At 40.2% G+C, this 19,900-nt stretch overlaps 1 protein-coding gene across 4 annotated transcripts in view; it reads left to right on the top strand.

Moving 5' to 3' along the window:
* Positions 1-19,900, top strand: part of LOC130930767 (serine/threonine-protein phosphatase 2A 56 kDa regulatory subunit epsilon isoform) — a 37,836-nt gene that overhangs the window by 5,922 nt on the left and 12,014 nt on the right. For all 4 annotated transcript variants that reach the window (XM_057858859.1, XM_057858858.1, XM_057858856.1 and 1 more), the window contains exons 3-11: positions 10,171-10,367; positions 10,441-10,542; positions 12,624-12,716; positions 12,799-12,929; positions 13,004-13,063; positions 13,134-13,242; positions 13,314-13,367; positions 13,446-13,496; positions 13,568-13,687. In XM_057858859.1, the coding sequence (XP_057714842.1) occupies positions 10,171-10,367; positions 10,441-10,542; positions 12,624-12,716; positions 12,799-12,929; positions 13,004-13,063; positions 13,134-13,242; positions 13,314-13,367; positions 13,446-13,496; positions 13,568-13,687 (917 nt within the window). The remainder of the gene's footprint in view (positions 1-10,170; positions 10,368-10,440; positions 10,543-12,623; positions 12,717-12,798; positions 12,930-13,003; positions 13,064-13,133; positions 13,243-13,313; positions 13,368-13,445; positions 13,497-13,567; positions 13,688-19,900) is intronic.

The raw sequence follows: 19,900 nt of genomic DNA, 5'->3' as shown, positions 1-19,900 counted from the left end.
TGGACGTCTAGCGCTGTCAATGCATTAACACTTTTGTAGTGGTCTTCTCTTAGTTAACAAATTATAGATGTTTGGTAGGGGGAGCATATCGATGACCTATTGGTATACAAAGTATGACTCGACTGTCTTGTTTTTGGCATCTACAGTGGTACCTCGACATCCGATCGCTTCGACATCCGATGTAAAATTTGACTTGCCATTTGTTTCAACATCCGACGACATGCTCAAAGTACGACGATCCATGACAGCGGCGCAGTTTTTTTTTTTTTTCCCCACAAGACTGACTCACGGAAGATTTTTTTGTAAGAGCAATCAACATTGGTTCCAATATTGTTAGTTCAGCTGGTGAAAAAAAGGAAAAAGGTGATGCTTACCATTGAAATGAAGTTAGGAATAATAGTGTCGTGTGCGCATCCATGAACTGGCTCTACCGTAGGCCGTAGAATGTCTACTCTCGACGGTCCTCCTCCGACCTCAGTTCGCCAGTCATTATAAGTTAAGGTGACAATTATTATTGTGGTAACATTGCCAAAGAAATCGCCAGCTTCGTCAGGTTTCTAGTCATTTATTCCATCAAGTTTTGCAACGCTTAGTGTCTCCCGCAGCTGAACATTTAAAGTGAAAGTGAAACTAGTCCTCCCTCCCGCACTCTGGCACATCAACCACGCAGTGCGTTTAGGTACAGCAAAAAATGTCCGCAACATTAGAACCCGATTCGTTACATTATTATGGAAATTATTATTCTTATTATTATATTCCGATTTTTATTTATAATTTATTTGTTTTGCTATGTGTAATTGCCATTTGTAATAGTACAAGCAGTATTATTAAGGATTTAGTGTAGGATTTTGGGCTGTGGAACGAGTTAATGGAATTATAATGTATTCCTATTGGAAAATCCTGCTCGACATACGACCATTTCGACTCATAAACAAGGTCCTCGAACGAATTACCTTTGTATGTAGAGGTACCACTGTATTTTCATTTTCATGCTGGTCTTTTGGATGAAAATACTTATTAGTCTTACTTAGTCATATTTTAGTTTAAAAAAAAATCAAATTTCAACAGCATACAGTACGTTTTGAAAAATGTGTGCAAACTATGAAAATCCCATTTCATACCAGAACTAAATAGGAGCAGGGCTGTCTTAAGCAGGGGTGTTCAAACTATCCCACATAAGGCAGTTGGTGCAGGATTTCCTTCCAAGAAAACAAGGGGCTGACAAATTTTACGTTTGCGTTTATATGGTTCCTTCTCCATTCGAACGATATTGCAATTCCGTGTGAAAACAATGTAGTATTCATGCCAGGCCTTAGGGGGCAGTGCAGATTTACATGGCGACAGCCAGTTATGCACTTCCTTGACACCATCAACCTCCTCAGCCTGGAAGCCAACTTACCCGCCCACTCCAAGTTATGGCATTTTTTTTTTTTTTTTTTTTTCTCCAAAAGGCACAAAAATGCAGACATTAAACATAATTAAATTAAAAATATGATGAAAACATTCAATTAAAGCCTAAATTCCGCCATGTTTGTTGTTTTTAATGTTAGTAGCAGCGCTGCGCACGCCCAAAGTGACATGTGCAAGTGCTGATGTCATCGGCACGAGAGCTTGGTTGCGGAGCAGGCCCCACAATTGAATCCTTCCACTTTGGAGCCCGGAATCAAAGGTTTGCGTCTTCGCCTTCCGTTTTTGCTGCCACCATATAAAGGCGAGGCCATTCCGCAACACAATTGTTGCATCTTGGTGTCGCTGCGTAACCATGTAAATGGCCCCCAATATGACACCTTTTCACCAATCTGGTGTCTTTCAAGTGTCATCAATTGATTGCAGTCATGTACTGCTTGTTTTAGCAGAAACCTCATTGGTTAAATTGTCTGCGCTCGACTCACAGGGGCCCTTGAGGACCGCTTTGGAGACACTTGGTCAGAATTAACACCATAAACTGCTACCAAGTTATGTCCAAACAAACAAGCACGCACCGCACTTCTTCCAATGATAATACACACTTGGAAGGAAAACGGTACATTTGTTTCAGAGAGTAGCGTTACTTCAAAATACAGTGGTACCTCGACATACGATCACATCGACACACAATCTTATCGACATCCGACGTAAAATTTGACTCGCCATTTGTTTCTACATCCGACGACATGACAGCACCACAGACAAACGCACGGTGGATTTTCTTGTGAGAGAAATCAACACAGGTTTCAAAACGGTTGGTACAGGTGGTTAAACAAGGAAAAAGGTGACACTTACCATTGAAACGATGATGCAAATTATAGAAAAATATGAGCGTGGGGTGCGCATCCGTAAACTGGCTCAATACTAAATCTCCACGGTGCTTCTTCGACCACCGTTCGCCAGTCTTTATAATTTGAGGTGACAATTATCAATGTGGTAAAATCGTTAGCTTCGTCAGGTTTTCGTCATTTATTTCAGAACTTATCCAACACAAAACGCCTACTATCCACCGCAGTTGACGGGTGTTCTCAAGAAAACATTGAAAGTGAAAGTAAGCTCTCAACCTTACTGCTCCCGCCCTGTCACGTCAGCCGCACGGTGCGTTCAGGTACAGCAAAAACGTCTGCCACATTAAAAGCCGATTCGTTACATTATTACAGGAATTATTATTTATATTATTATTCTGATGTATTTATAATTCATTTGTTTTGATATGTGTAACCACCATTTGTAATAGTACCAGCAGTATTTATTAAGGATTTAGTTGAAGTTTTTGGGCTGTGGAACGAATTAATGGAATTATAATGTATTCTTATGGGAAAATCCTGCTCGACATACAACCATTTCGACTTACAAACAAGGTCCTGGAACGAATTAACTTCGTATATAGAGGTACTACTGTATTACTCAAGTAAAAGTAGTCATCCAAAAAAAATTACTCAAGTACAAAAAGTATTTGGTGAAAAGAATCCTCAAGTAATGAGTAACATTGTGAGTAACTACTTACAATGTTCGTTTTTTTTTTTTTTTTTTAAAAACAATGGTATTTTTGTCTCAGTTCAAAGTTATGTATATGAACTGTTTTATTGTACTGCACTGTAACCTATTACACAACCACATTAAGCCAAAATACAAAATACAAAAAATACAAAAAAAATCATTGAATTCTGACGAAAGAAAAAAAACACGTAAATGAAACATCATTCGTCTCAAGCAGGGGTCCCCAAACTTTTTTGCACCACGGACCGGTGTTATTTGGGTCTTTTTTTTTTTTCACGGACCGGTGTTCTGACAAATTTTGCAACCCGTCAAAAATTGCAACGATGCGGTTCTGCGCATGTGCGTAACGTTAAACATAGCCGCAAAATGCGCAAATGCAGCGATTCCAAAGTAAACACTACAAACTTTCTTGAAAGAAAGGAATATTAACTTACGTTTGATCATGGTAGGACTTGTAGAAATGTTCTCAAAGTCATCCTGCCATGTAGGCTGCACACAACAGCTGCACACCGCGCTCACCATTAACGACTTCGCCTTGTCGTTAAACATTGATTAAGAAGCCCGCTTCAAAAAGATACGATGTTGGAAATTGTAGCAAGGTTTTCAATGCTCTTGTCGCGATGTCAGGATATTCCAGAATGACTTTAATCCAGAACCTCGGTAGAACTGTTGTCTCAAATGTACGTTTAATAAGGTCGCCGTCATTTGCGATCTCTCTGTTTATTCACAAACGGGTCACAAATCCACTCCTTCGTAGTTCGTGGGTCTTCGAGGTTGTAGGCTCGTCAGGTGCCCTTTTCGCCGTAAAAATATCTCCAAAGACGTCTGTTTTCCAGTTATCTTCGCTCGTGTGGGGGCTAATTATTTCCGGGAACAAAGGTGCTGCGCCCGCGGCCTAGTAATACTATCGAGGACAAGCGCACATAGATATATTATATACACAAACAAGATGTACTGCTAGCAGTCCAATCAATGGACTTCTATGACAACATTGTAATCTATCCCGTAGTATTATATCTAGAGTAGACAGAGAAATTGGTGTGTTAAGCAGGGGCACAGGGTTAATTCGGCCAGAATGCGGTCGTTATTAAATTATTATTTCTGTGCGGCCCGGTAGCAAATGTGCCACGGACCGGTACCGGTCCGGCAGATGGAGACCCCTGGTCTAAAGAGCCCTCTAGTGGAGAAAACATTTCCTATTATGAAATTAAAAGGATCATATTTTCGATTTTCCGTGGTCAATCTGTGCCAAATATAAATTGGGAGAGAGTTTAAAATCTGCATTTTCGAGTCATGTTGAAGGCAGCGCCCTATGTCATATACTTACATTTGGTAACACTTTATAATACCTATCCGTTTTACTAGTTAATAGATCATTAGTAAACTGTTGATAAATGATTTATTGTTGATTTGTGAAGTATTTGTTAACAGTTTGTTTAGCATTTACAGGGTGTTCCAATATGGTTGACCCCATTCTGAATGCCCATGCTAGTTGATGGATCTTAATAAAACTATATACACTTTATGTTGAAGCTCATAAGTTTTATTGATTAAATATACAAAGAAAAGTACAAATATTTGTTGGTTCTATGGCAGATTTTCTTAAATGTGCAACTTGAGCGCTGCCTGCAAAATGCCTTATCAAAATGCCTTTTCTTTTGAAGTGAACGGCATTTCTTTACCTGAAAAGATAGAAATGCCAAACGTTACACACAAAAACTTGAAACGTTTCTACACAAACTGTTTTTTAGGTTAAGAACACCCTGTAAATGCTTAAAGGGTATGACAACACATGGGGAAATGCTAATATTCCATCATTTATCCATCAGCGCATGCCTTTTTGAATTCATATCATGCCACTTCGTGTAATTGCACACATCGCAACACCAAGAAAATGATAGAAATTAGGTCGATTGTCAAGCTAAAAGGACCCGCCCCCGAGATGCCGGAAATCTAGCGTATTGTGTGCGTGACGTCACTATAGGGAAACAACCGGCTCAGTGCTTAGTACTGAAAGGCGGCGATGATGGCGGACAATTTTGTTTCTATTTGCAGCGACGAATCCGACGTAACGAACATTCTTCTAATGGTGACGAGGAGAGTTATGAACCTTTCTTTGGTGTTTTGGGTTATCAATTTGAGCCCAAACAAAAGCCAATGCAGCCTAATGAAAGGATCATTGAGGGGAGCAATCACACTGATGAAACACCGGCGGCAACAGAATCACCGAATGGTTTGTTTTGCATTTCTTTTTGTGAAGCTGATACACCTTCACCGCAAAATAAAGTAATGTATAGAATAATTATCATTTAATATGCTATCATCGGTTTCGCTCTGCCAACCGACACAAATATGAATGGGATTAGAGGATTTGTTCTATATATTTTACGAGCGATAATTTATACATGTGTCCAGTCCTATATCCAATGCGTGATATGTTTTTTATTATAAAAGAGTACTCACTCTGGCCATTTCCCTCCTTTGCTTTGCCTGGGGTGGTGAGGTGGTCTCATCAGAGCCAGTCATTGTCCTCGTTCACCGGGCACCGCATCTGCTTTCAGCAGCAATTTCTTAGCAAAACCTGATTTCATTTGCTCATAGTTCGTATAGCTTTCAGGTGTAAAATGCGCATCATACAAAACCGTGCCGGAGGCTGGGTCTGCAAAATTAGCCCTCTTAGCACTGACGAACTTAACTCATTGTCTGTGTAGTCCAGCTCTTTTTCTCGCATTCGGGAACTCATGGGTACTACATTGCGACAAATGGCTATTTTTAAACCACATAGCCTGACAGGTTTGAACCATTTTAGCGATTTTTTGATAAAACACGAAGGCAACTCTCTCGTCGATAAACAACGATGGCACCTGCCTCGACCTTTTGTTTCCTTGTTATGACGTCTCCGCCCCATTTGGCTGTTTCCGGAACACTTTCGGAAATGTTCGTCATTTTCGATCTATTTTCGCTAATTGCTCATTAATGTGATTTATTTTTTTGTTAACTTTATCAATATTTGTTATCTTGGCACATAACGGTTCTATTGATGTCTCACACCCCCTTTGCGTTTTCATACCCTTTAACAAACTGTTAACAAATACTTCACAAATCAACAATAATTAATTTATCAACAGTTTACTAATGATCTATTAACTAGTAAAACGGATAGTTATTATAAAGTGTTACCTTATATATTTTTTGCAGCGCTTTAAAGACGCCACTTGATTGAACAGGCTGGCATGGTTATAGAATGGCAAGCTTGAGTCTGATTGGTGTAATGGAGCCATGTGATTATTGTTGCAGTTGTAGGCATGTGCCGGTATGAGATTCTGACGGTATGATAACCTTAAGCCAAAATATCACAGTATTGCAACTGCAGTATTGCAGTATTGCAAGTATTGCTAGTCTTACTTTGAGATATATTATGGGTAAAAAAAAGTTTCCAAATAACTGGATTTTTATTTTTCAAAACATTAGCAAATTGGAACATAAGTATAATGTTAAGTTAAAATAAAAAATGTTTTGAATAAAATTAAAATAAATGCTGTGAGCCTGAACACACAGCCACAGCTCAACAATATTACCATCCAACAAAAATAACTGAATTATTTTCCATAAAAAAACACCTGTTTATGACTCTTATCATGTTGACTTTATACACACATTCTTTCTCAACACAGACAGTTGCCAGAGAGAAAAAAAACACGTTTTACCACCGCTAGACTAAATATAATAATAATAATAATACCATTTTATATCTAGAGTGCTTTTCAAACCACACAAAGACGCTTCACAAGAGACAGGGAATCACATTATGATAAAAAGGTATTAAAAGGATAAAAGATTAAGAGCACAATAAAAAGAAATAGAAATATAACAGAGCTACGGATTATGGTGGCTAAGAAAGAGTGAACAGGTGTATTTTCAGTCTGGATTTGAAAAGTGATAGGGTAGATATGCTGCGAAGATCAGGGGGTAGGGAATTCCAGAGCTGGGGGGCACACTGACTAAAAGCTCTGGAACCAAAAGTGGAGAGACGGACATGGGGGACGGAGAGGGGAAGAATAGTGGTAGAGCGAAGTGAACGGGTTGGATTGTTTAAACGGAGTAGATCGCAAAGGTAGGCAGGGGCCAGGCCAAGGAGTGTTTTGAAGTTGATGATGAGGACCTTGTAATTGATTCTTTGTTTGACGGGAAGCCAGTGAAGTTGACGGAGGATGGGGGTGATGTGGTGTGTTGCGCGGGTTCAAGTGATGAGGCGTGCTGCTGAGTTCTGGAGGAGCTGCAGTTTCTGAGGGACTTGTTAGGGAGACCGAAGAGCAGTGAGTTGCAATAATCGAGCCGGGAGGTTATTAGATTACAGACCAAATATGATAGAGTTAACTCTCGTTTCTGGTGGGAAACGTTAATGACAGTGTTTACTCACTTTTCATTTTGTATAAAGGGGAAACCATATTAGAGGTATTGCCTCCTCGGCAGGCACCCTCCGCAAACATGTTTTACATTTCGGTTCGCCCTCCTCCTCTAAGTGTAACTTTTCTATGGCCGAAGTATTCCAGTATACCAGCGATTTCGTTTTCTTCGATGGGGGAAAAGGTTCAGGAGTTTCACCTCCTCCAGCCGTCGTGAAGCACAGCTGACTCACTGACACTGGGCAAAAACCGGTGGGGGGTGGGTTGAGCCTTGATGCTGCAAGTGAGGAATTTCTCCCTGCATTATGGGACATAAAAAAATAGCTAATACTGTTGGGACGGCATGACAGAAAATTTTTGTGGTTTCACAACCGTGACCTTTTCATACCACTGAATACCTTTAAAACCGGTAATCGGCACATGTCACTTTAATATGCTATCGTCGGTTTCGCTCTGCCAACCGAGTCTCATTGGTGAAACTGGTAGAGCCCTTGTTGGAATGATCACTTGCAAAAATAAAAGGAAAATCTAATACTGGATGTATAATAAAAAGAAAAAATGTAACGACTAGTGTAGTGGAATAAGAGTAGCGTTTCTTCTTCACAAATCTACTCAAGTAAAAATATATAAAAATATGGCTTAATAAAACTACTCTTAGAAGTACATTGTTATTCAAGTAAATGTATTGGAGTTACCACCCACATCTGATTATTTTCAATGAATTTTACCCACTGAACGCCATTGACCGTAAACCTAATGAAGTAAATGCCATGCTAACTAGTTACATTTAGTGAGCCCGTAGCCTGGCAAGACACCTGCGTGGGGCGCAAAACGTCACATGATTGACGCAACCCAACTAGGCACGTGCCGGTATGATATTTTGACGGTATGATAACCTTAAGCCAAAATATCACGGTATTGCAATTACAGCTCTAAAATGTGTTACTTTGAGATATCTGGGTGAAAAAAAAAAATTAATTGAACAGGATTTTAATTTTTCAAAACGTATTAGCGATTTGGATCATTCGTACGTATAATGATAAGTTAAAATAAAGTTAAAAAAATATGTATATGGCGGAAAACAGAGACAAGACTGAAAAAGCAGTTTCTGGTCTTGCACTCTTTAAAATAAACTGCTGTATTTTAAGGCAGAAGAACTGTTGTGTTTGATAGAACAATATGTCTATATGCTGCAATAGCAGATTCATGGCGCAATAAGCCCCCAAACTATTTTTAATTTGTCCGTTTTACCCTGGAAACCCCCATTTACAGACGTCGCGCTATCGCTTTTGTTTCAACCCAGCCATAAAATAAAGGTAATTAATTATATTTATTATTCAAAATGTCTGTCATTTTTAGCTTAGAATCATTAATTGATGTCTAATATTTCGTTTGAAAAAAAAAAAAAAAGACTTTATAAAATGAATCACTCGCATATTTTAAACTTTTAAACAAATTACGTCACAATTAAAAAAATGGTGTCTGCAAAAAAGTCACAGATATCTACCTCATAACTATCGCATAATTTTTTTTTTTCGTTACTGTCGCATTTTCTCAGATATGTTAGATGATAAATAATCGATCCAAACAAAGGAAAAACTGAAAAACAACGTTTAAAAGTGTAAATATATGAAAAAGAAAATCTCGACCACTCCTCGATGTCTGCGATTTCTGCTTCGCGACCTTTGTTATATTACCATGTTTAGCCCATAAAATCAAACTGTGGCCATTCACAGCATATCGGGCAATTTTGAAAGTTGGCCAATTTGGGGGTCTCGGAGCGGAACTTCAAGTCACCTGAGTGTTTTCCGCCATATATATTCTAAGTAAAATTAGAATAAATGCAGTTCTTTAGGTGAGCCTAAACCCACACCCACAGCTCAACGTTATTACCATGAGAACAAAAATAATTGAATTATTTTCCATAAAATGCACGTGCGTATGACTCGTATCATGTTTAGATTATACATACACACACTTTCCCAACACAGACAGTTGCCAGAGAGAAAAGAAAACCACATATTTTAACACCGCTTGACACACTAAACACGCTGGAGTTAACTCCATGATAATGTTTACCAACCTTTAATTTTGTATGAATGCAAAATCATATTGGAGGTATTGCCTCTTTGGCAGCCACCCTCCGCATATGTTTTACATGTCTGTTGGCCTTCCTCCTCTCAGCCGCGGCCGTCTTTAACTTTTCTGTAGCCAAAGTATTCCCATTCCAGCGATTTCATTTTCTTCGATGGGGGAAAAAGTTCAGGAGTTTCACCTCCAGCCATCGTGTAGCACAGCTGACTCACTGACACTGAGCAACAACCGGTGGGGGAGGGTTGAGCCTTACAGCTGCAAGCGAGGGATTTCTCCATGCATTTTTGGGACATAAAAATATCTTAATACCTTAGGGACGGTATGACGCAAAACTTTTGCGTTTTTGAAACCTTGACGTTTTCATACCACGTTATACCTTGAAACCGGTTATTGGCACTTGTCTAAACCCAACACTGTACAATAAGACATTTTCACTCATAGTGAGCATATGATACAGTTGATGGCACATTTTAGTCTTTTTGGACAAAATCTGCCATTCGTCTCGTTACGTTTTCTTCTCCCGAGACACGTTTTTAGATTGTCGTGGTCTTGTTATGAAAAAAAAAAAACGCTTTTGGGAGAGTTTCTGCCTTCTGAAGCGCGGCCGAACCTCACGGCTCGTATTGGCAAATATAGAAAATAATGACGTGTTTCCAAAAGGAAGGAATTGCCGAGTCTTCATTTTGTTGTCTTTGCTCTGCAGACGTGCCGGCCCCGGAGCAGCCGGAGCTGTTCCTGAAGAAGCTGCAGCAGTGCTGCACCGTCTTCGACTTCATGGACACGCTGTCGGACCTGAAGATGAAGGAGTACAAGCGCTCCACGCTCAACGAGCTGGTGGACTACGTGACCGTCAGCCGCGGCTACCTGACCGAGCAGGCCTACCCCGAAGTGGTTAAAATGGTGAGGTCTGGTCTCGGCTCGCCCCGCCCACCCTGTCTCATCTCATGACTGTTTTCCTTTCGCCCGCCGGCAGGTGTCTCACAACATCTTCCGGACTCTCCCGCCTAGCGACAGCAACGAGTTTGACCCTGAAGAGGACGAGCCCACGCTGGAAGCGTCCTGGCCTCACCTACAGGTGGGCCCTGCGACCGTATTAGTGTTGGCCCAAAAACGCAGGGTTTTATTTTATTTTATTTTTTTTAATTTGAAAGTTCAAAACACTATTTGTCCTGCACTTTTTGTCCAAATCACATCATTCAGACATCCAGAATTTGCACCCATTTCACTAACCCAAGGTTTTTGGATAAGAAAATCAAATTTCAAAATGTATCTAGTGTAGTGCTGTCAAATTTATCGCGTTAACGGGCGGTAATTCATTTTTTAAATTCATCACGTTAAAATATTGACACATTTAACGCACGCGCGGAATGACCCGCTCATGCATTGCCTCAAACAGATTACAATGACGCCGTTTTTTGCACATTAAGAGCTAAGAGGCAGAGAGAGGCGAGTGGACACAGGTATTCATTGGACCGCGCCGTTTATTGGCATAAGCTTCGGCAACGCCTTCACAACAAACATAAGTATCATTTAGTGGAAGCACAACAAAAATAATATTCCTATCTCTTATAAAAAACTAATGTTCACAAAAAGAAAAGAGCTCAATGCAAAGAGAACTGGCATTCTTAATCAAAATAGCTATGCAAAATACACATAAAACTTACTCAGACTTTGGTCAAACTCTGTCCAAACAGTTCGTTTAGCTCAACAAGTACACTGGATGGCAATATTTAGTCACGATATACAAACTATCAGAGGTCTCGTACGTTGTGAAGCCAGCACTCAAATGACCGTGGATGGACCAGTAAACGGGGAACTACGGCGTCAGTCGAGGGACAAAACACACTCATTGGCTTTATTTCTGAGTAATTTAAAACTCGCCATTGACACCTTGAGGTGTATTTCAATCATTACCTTACGTAGTTAAAGACACTGTGGAAGAACGGCAGGGAGCCCATGTGATGTCAACAATGGCAAGCTACTAGGTTTTTTTTTTTTTTTTTTTTTTTGATGGAAAATTTTACAAATTTTCTTAAAACGAAAATATTGAGAGGTTTTATTATAAAATTGCTATCAACTAATTATATCATTTATCTTTTAAGAACTACAAGTCTTTCTATCCATGGATCCCTTTAACACAAAGAATGTTAAAAATGTTAACGCCATCTTGTGGATTTATTGTTATAATAAACAAATACAGTACTGATGTACAGTATATTGAATATATATCCGTCTTGTCTTATCTTTCCATTCCAACAATAATTTACAGAAAAATATGGCATATTTTAGAGATGGTTTGAATTGCGATTAATTACGATTAATTAATTTTAAAGCTGTGATTAACTCGATTAAAAATTTTAATCGTTTGACAGCCCTAAACTAGTGCTGCACTTTTGATCCAAATCACAAAATTCATACTAAAAATTCAGAAAGGGGCAAGAAAAGTTGTATACAGTTTTTACCATAAATGTATGGTTTAGCCAAAATTTTGCTAGAACATCCCCATTCTAATAGGCAAAATTTCCCCTTCCCTTCCAATGGCCCTATTCGACTGCCTGCCATTCGTTTCAATTTTGAATGGCACAATCACCTCCATTCACCCCTATTGATTTCCCATCCAGACCAGCAAAAATCTACATTGGCACACCCTAAAAACAACAGGAAGACCTCAAAATGCCCCCATACCAACATGCCAGGAAAAGATATCAATAGGACGTGACACCCAAGTGCCCTTAGATCCACAGGAACGTACCCCAAAATGGCCCAAATCAACAGAAAGTGTCCCAGAAATACCCACAAATCAATAGGAAGTGACCTGATATGAACAGGAAATAACCCAGAAATGCCACCAATTAACAGGAAGTGATCTGATATCAACTGGAAGTGACCCCGGAAATAACCACGAATCAACAGGAAGTCACCCGATTTAGCAATCATCACACCAAATGCCATTTCGTAATTCTTGTTCCACCCCCGATACCTATGAAGTCCGTTTGGTACCTTATCGATCGGTGCAACATGAGTAAAAAGCAAGTTGAAATGCTCATTTTGGAGCGCCAAAGCGTAACTGAAGGCCAGACGGGGGCGATTTCCACGTTGCCCGCCCATAGCCATGTTAAACGGGCTAAAGTTAACGGCTTTTGCACTTTTCCTCAGTTGGTCTACGAGTTCTTCATCCGCTTCTTGGAGAGTCAGGAGTTCCAGCCCAGCATTGCCAAAAAGTACATAGACCAGAAGTTTGTCCTACAGGTGCTCACTGTTCCTCTTTCTCATTGAGTCGTGCATGTGTGGTCGGGAGGGCGGCGCTAACTTTGCCTTCCTTCCTCGGCAGCTCTTGGAGCTGTTCGACAGCGAGGACCCTCGGGAGCGAGACTACCTGAAGACGGTTCTGCATAGAATCTACGGCAAATTCCTGGGACTGAGGGCTTTTATACGAAAACAGATCAATAATATTTTTTTACGGTCAGCGCTCGTTTTTCCACTCGCTTCTTGCGTCTTTGCCCTTTGGATTCATTGTCGTTTCCTTTCCACCGCAGTTTTGTGTATGAGACGGAGCACTTCAACGGGGTGGCCGAGTTGCTGGAGATCCTGGGCAGGTATGTGGACCGTGCCTGCCGAGTTTGGCGCCTGAGCCCTAATGCTTGTCTGTTTTTTAAATTTTTTCAGTATAATCAATGGTTTTGCGCTGCCGCTGAAGGCGGAGCATAAACAGTTTCTGGTGAAAGTGCTGATCCCGCTCCACACGGTCCGCAGTCTGTCACTCTTCCACGCGCAGGTACCACCTCGACGCTCCGCTGCGTGGTCCGTGACATTGGTACCTGACCAAAGTTTTGTTTTTGTGCGCAGTTGGCATATTGCATTGTACAGTTCCTAGAGAAAGACCCCACATTAACAGAGCCTGTGAGTACACACTCAGTCACAGAGCGGTTTGGTTCACGACAGACTGTTCGTGAATTTCGTTGACTGAATTTTGCCCAGGTCATCCGAGGATTGCTGAAGTTCTGGCCCAAAACCTGCAGTCAAAAAGAGGTGAGACCCGATTGTGCTCGCCGCTCGTGGCGAGCGGTGGCTTAAACATATGGGCTGTTTTGTCCATCCAGGTGATGTTTCTGGGCGAGCTGGAGGAGATCCTGGACGTGATCGAGCCTACCCAGTTCGTCAAGATCCAGGAGCCGCTCTTCAAACAAATATCCAGATGCGTGTCCAGCCCGCACTTCCAGGTTCGTCGTCTTCCGGTGCTGCCGGATTGATTCGGTGAAACAGTCTTGAAACAGCCTTAAAGTTTTGCTACATTGCATTCTTACATTAGCATCTTTGCTCTAACTAGAAAGTACAATTGCTGGAGAAATTGAGCTTTGCTTTGGCAGGTAAACCCCTAAGTCACTTTCGGTTGATTTGGTGGTCACTTCCTGTTGTTTTGGGCATTTCGGGATCCCTTCCTGTGTATATCAGTTCACTTCCTGTTGATATCAACTCACCTGTAGATTTTGGGGCATTTTTAAATCACTTCCTTTTGATATCTGGTCAGTTCTGGAATTATTGCGCCTCACATCATGTGGAGCTGTAAACTGCATGTAATCTCTCATTGACAGTAGCGTTTGCATGTCATACAAAACCTATAATAAGGATTAGGGATGGGAAGTTTGACTAATTTTCCTGCCAACTAGTCTGAGATTTGATTTGCGACTAGTCGACTATTCTATAAGCAACAAAACTCGGTTTAATTCACATATTAAATAAAAAGTTTAAAATGCAAACGTTTTGTGTATTTGAGCTATTTTAGCACAGACAACTAGGACAAGTTGTTTATTTAAATTCTATTAATGTAACAAAAATTGACTTGTAAGCAAGTGAAAGAGAAATACGTTCCCCAAAACTTCCCCAAACTTTGTGTCCCTGCCCCCTCCTCCTTGCCTGGTACACCAGACTCACCGCTGTTCCAGCTTTAGAGTCGGGCGACCGTTTGGCTGATCAATGTTCCCTGGGCGGAGCAAGTCACAGCAAACAGCAGAGTGGACCAATTAGCGACGGGCGGACGTGCCGTTGATAAAGCGACAAAAAAACTCTAGCACGAGGGAATAAACATACGCGGAGAGCGGAAAACTGAGAAGTTTATTCAACATGGCTAGCGCGAGACTGTTGGTCTTAGCGACTCGGTGTGTTTTTGGTCATTTAAAACTGAATTTACTGTGGATTGGAGCATCTTCTCGGCTCTCCCATTCGCCATCTGTGTTGTTGTGGAGACGACTTCCAACGCACATGAGTGACGTTGCTCATTAAGAACACATCACGCAAATAAATGGATCTGATTGCACGGATGATTTCGTTCTGGCTCGAGAGGCTAATAAGGCGATGGGTCCCAGACTCTTCTCACAGTGTTTCAAAAATACAGGGAGAATAGTCTGGCGGTGCCAGGAAACCCTCCTCCGTGTGTGTATACGTGGGCGGGGGGCATTTCTTTCAGACTTGTCCCGTGTTGGTGACTTGGCACTGTGTGCGTGGAAGGCGAGGGACGGGATTTTATTACCAGGACTTTGTCATTTTTGGCCGGCATAGTTAACAAAATAAAACCCGTTTCCAAAGATGCATGATTGGCTGTCTCTTCCTCGGTTCTAAGATTAAGTGGCAAATTTATTTTGGTATGTTTCCGGGGTAAGATTGCTATCTTTTCAGTTTGCCATGTTGTTGATTGCGATATTTGTTTACCGCTTTTCGTCCTACTGTGAAGAAAGGGGAAATGACGATCGGCCCGCCATGATATTTACATCATCAGCCTTTGACGTTGTGACCGGGGGATTTACCGGCTGCTTTCATGCATGCCGCGTCCCGATGTTCAGCAGAAAACCGGGCATTGTACTAGGACATGACTCTGTAAATGTCCGTGTCAACTCCGTGTCAGTTAAACCGAGAAATTGCTTTTAGACATAAGGGCTACCTGTTTAAATCCCGGGATTTTACTAGAGTTCAGCGTATGTCTGAAAGAGGCTCATGATGCTGCTTTTATCTGACTAGTAAAATATGAAACGTTTAATCATGAGTAGTGAGTGAATTTGAGTGGAAGCACTCATAGTCATACGAATGTTATTAGTGATGCAATGAAAAAATGTGGGTGGCCCTACATTTTGTGCTGGCGCACCTTAAAAGGATCTATGGATAGAAAGACTTGTAGTTCTTAAAAGACAAATTATTATGCGTTAAAATTTTATACTGCAACCCCTCTTGAGGTTTTTGTTCTTAAACTAATTTTACAAATTGTATAAATTGTAGGTCGCTATTGTTGACGTCGCACGGAGGTGACGTCACATGCTTACGCTGCCGGGCTTCCAGAGTATGACTAGCGACATAAACATGTCATCTGTTCAACCCTTTCAATGTGAACCCGAAAGCAAAATTAATGAGCATGACAGCACTGTTATTTCACAAAACGAGCAGCAAAAGCAAAATGAACAGGTAAGACGGGATGAGACGTGAGTAGGGAAAAAACGGTGTTCTGCCAAAATGTGGTACACTGGTGAAACGTCCTACAAGAGGCGAATTTGACACCCGAAGTACTACCGTGCGCTTTCACCTTGTTTTGTTTAGATGCAAACAGACAGAACGAACTAAAAATGCTTTAAGAAAATACTTAAACGTAGTAATATCAAATCAGGGTGGTTTAAGTATGCTACATGACTAATTTGGTCAACAGATCAACGATCTGCAACACTATGCTTAAAAGTATAAGAAGGGGAAACGCATGCAAAAAGTATTTTGAAGTAATGAAACTCAATAAAAACGCAAATTGTAAGTACTTGTCGCTTTTAACCGATGACCGCATGTGTTTGGGCATCTCACCGCGTAGTAGGAATTGCAGTTATCCGGTAGTATTTGTCGAGTGACAGTGATAATCTACAATCATCACTCCGAGGGTCCATAAAACATGGCGCCCTCCGTAGGTCAAAACATGTACTAAATATTAGATATTTAAATCATTGCCAATGTTTTATGTGTTTCTAATAAGATTTTAGTGGGGAAAAAAAAACAATTGTGGCTTATTAGGGCCTGCAAGTCTTTAAATCTGAGGTTACTTTTAAGAAAAAAAGTTAAGCGCAGGAGTGCCACTAATGCAAAAAGTGTGGAGCCTTGACAATATACAGATTCAAAAAGAATGTGCCAAAATCATCACACATTTATTCACTTTAAAATCGTTGAAATAGACTGAATTATTAATTAATAAGAGTTTTAATTTAACAATTATTTTAATAAATTAAAAGTCATATAGGCTTGATGTTGTCCATGGTGCTGGTGGTCGTCACATTGAGCACTTGTAAAGCATGAAATAAAAACTTGAAGTTATGTACAATACTTGTATCAGCCAGTACCAGGTAGTTGTTTTTTTTATTTTTTTAAAAAATATACCGCAATAGTGTTGGCACATTGTTTTTGAACCGCCTTGTATATACAATGTTATTTTTTCCAATATTGTACAGGCCTAATTTATATATTTTCTACTTTTGAAGAGCTAAAAATAACAAAATAATCCAGAAATACAATAACACTGCCAAAAGATACAAACATATATACGTTTTTTACTCCACAACTCCCGGAAAAAGTACTGTAAAAAGTACAGTACTGTCACATGTTTGGAACTGGGGGAAAAAAAACTTTTTGGTATCAGATCGGGACTCTGTGTCAGCAGATTCTAAATCAGGTGACTCGGACTCTGGTGCAAAAATATGTGATCTGGGGATCCCTAATCTGTAATATCTTTTTCCTCCCCCCAATGGCATTTCTTCCCAGCCTAAAAAGTTTGACCCATTGACACGTTCGTGCAAAAAAACATCCTGTTTGACACCCCAAAAATGACCGCGTGCCCAAAACCGCAGGTTTTTATTTATTCATTTATTTTTATTTTTTAAAGAAAAAGTTACATTTCAAAATGCTACTTGTCGTAAAGTTTTTGTTTCAACGCCATCATTTACACATCCAAAATTTCACGATACTGAAGTGTACCAGGCCATTATTTTCCTTATGGTAAAAACGTACGGTTTTGTTCAAATTTGTCCAAAATTCAGATTCCAAAACTCCAGTAAACAAACAAAGCTCCCCATTCATTTTCAATGGCCCTATTGACCATTCTATTCTATTGACTGGGAGTGACCTGTTTTCTTATCTTATCAATCAGAAACGACCTGAATTGCCCCCAAATCAACAGAAAGTGACCTGATACCAAGCGGAAGCAATGTTCCCTCTAAGGTGCGTGTGTGCGCAATCGCGCAGTGCTTGCACATACTCAGCGCATAAAATAAATTTCAACAGAAACGTATTGTAGTGTCAGTAGGAATACCTTCTGCGCCGCAGTGATGTGTCAGAGCAACACTCCTATTGGTGCGTTTTATATGGTTACGCGATGCTCCTATTGGTGGTTTCGATAAGGCAACGCGACACTCCCGTTGGTGGATTGCTACACAAAGATTGTAGGGGCATGACCTGGGAGGGTGCATAAAAAATAGCTAGAGCTACACTCCTGTGCTGATTTACTGAAGCAACATTCCGCTGCCAGTTTTTGCAAGCGTTACAGTATTAATATCTAATATTAGAATTTATATAATCTAGTTAACTAGACCAACAAAACAGTCTGTCTCGCGCTAGCCATGTTGAACAAAATTGTTGAGCAGGATTTTCCCATAAGAATACATTATAATTCCATTAATTCGTTCCACAGCCCTAAAAATACACTAAATTCTAAATAAATATTGATGTTACTATTTCAAATATCAGTTACAAAGAGCAAAACAAATACATTATGAATAAAAATCGGAATAATATCAATTGTGATAATAATAATACTAATAATAATACCTTAAATAATGTAACAAAACGGGTTCTAATGTGGCAAATGTGTTTGTGTGGTGTACCTGAATGCATCGCGTCGCTGATTTTAGAGTGGGCCTTTTTAGTTTCACTTTCACTTTATTTACTTGCTGCGGGGAACACTAGGCGCAAGTTGATGGAATAAATTATTATAGAAACCTGACGAAGCTGGTGACTTCTTTGGCCATGTTACAACAATAATAATTGCTACCTCAACTTATAAGGATTGGTGAACGGAGGAGGACCGTCATAGACCGTCTACGGCTGTATTGTTGAGCAAGCCATATTACGGATGCACCCCACGCTCATATTTTTCTATCAGATCTATCTACATGTCAATGGTAACGCTAAGCATCACCTTTTTTTTCCACCACCTGCACTAGCATTGTTGGAACCCATGTTGATTCCTCTCACAAGAAAATCTGCCTTGCGTCCGTTTTGCGGGAAAATAAAGAAACTGTGGCGCTGTCATGGATCGTAGTATTTAGAGCATGTCGTCGGATGTAGAACCAATGGCGAGTCAAATTTGATCTCGTATGTCGAAAAGATCGTGTGTCGAAGTGATCGTATGTTAAGGAACCACTGTACATAATTCCACATGTTCATTCAAACTATAGAAAATGCACAAATTATGAGGTGTGTCCATCAACGTAAAGGCTGGTTACAAACTGTAGAAGTGCTCTCGTCACCTGTAGGCTTTGCTTTGAGTTGAATAGCGCTGTGCTGTAATTCCAAGTGTTTCCTTGAATTGAATGTGGAGTTTGTAGCGGTCGACAATGTTTTTGAGCTAGCGCAAAGTTTGCAACGCACGGGCATGTTTTTGTCATTTTTACTGGACAAAAATGTTAGGTAATGGCTATATTTCCAATGAGCAAATGCAGCCGTTTGTGTTATCTCTCCTGCCCCTTTCATTGATTGTTCACGTTCTGACGAGGTAGCTAGGCTAAATCGTTATAGTCGGAGACTCTCAGCGCTCATGGTATGTTAATATGCATGACCCGTTTGTTTTTGTCCTCCGATGAGAAAAGGTGACATATAATGTCACTCCCAAACTCAAAAGCAACATGCTCTTTGTACATGACTACAGTATTCTTCATTCTACATACATTAGGGGGCAATCACAAAATAGTAATGCACAGACACTAATAAAAGGAAACAGATTACTGGTTTGGAAAAATGAACTTGTTAGATTGCTCGTTACTGAAAGAAAGTAATCAGATTACAGTAACACGTTACTGAGTAATGCATTACTGACAACACTGGTAGCTAACAACCGTGCAGCGGAGTTAAAAGACGCAAATGCTAATCCCTTATTTTGACAAAATAGAAAGGGCGCGGTACTACTCATCATGCCAAAGTAAAAAAAGAATTACGGTTCTTTTATGATGGAATAGATGCCAGTATTTGTGCAAATAGAAGAACAAGCGGTGAAAATGAGTGAGATTTTTTTTTCCCCATTATAAAACCTGTCCTGTATAGCTGCTTTGACATGGGGAATAGGTCTTGAGTGTCCTTATTGTCTGAACAATTTTATTATGGGAGTTTGATATACAGTGGTACCTCTATATACAAAGTTAATT

The sequence above is a fragment of the Corythoichthys intestinalis genome, chromosome 15 (assembly GCF_030265065.1).
Source record: "Corythoichthys intestinalis isolate RoL2023-P3 chromosome 15, ASM3026506v1, whole genome shotgun sequence".
NCBI lineage: Eukaryota > Metazoa > Chordata > Actinopteri > Syngnathiformes > Syngnathidae > Corythoichthys > Corythoichthys intestinalis.
Note: the sequence above shows the minus strand (reverse complement) of the source record. Positions and strands in the feature narration are given on the sequence as shown.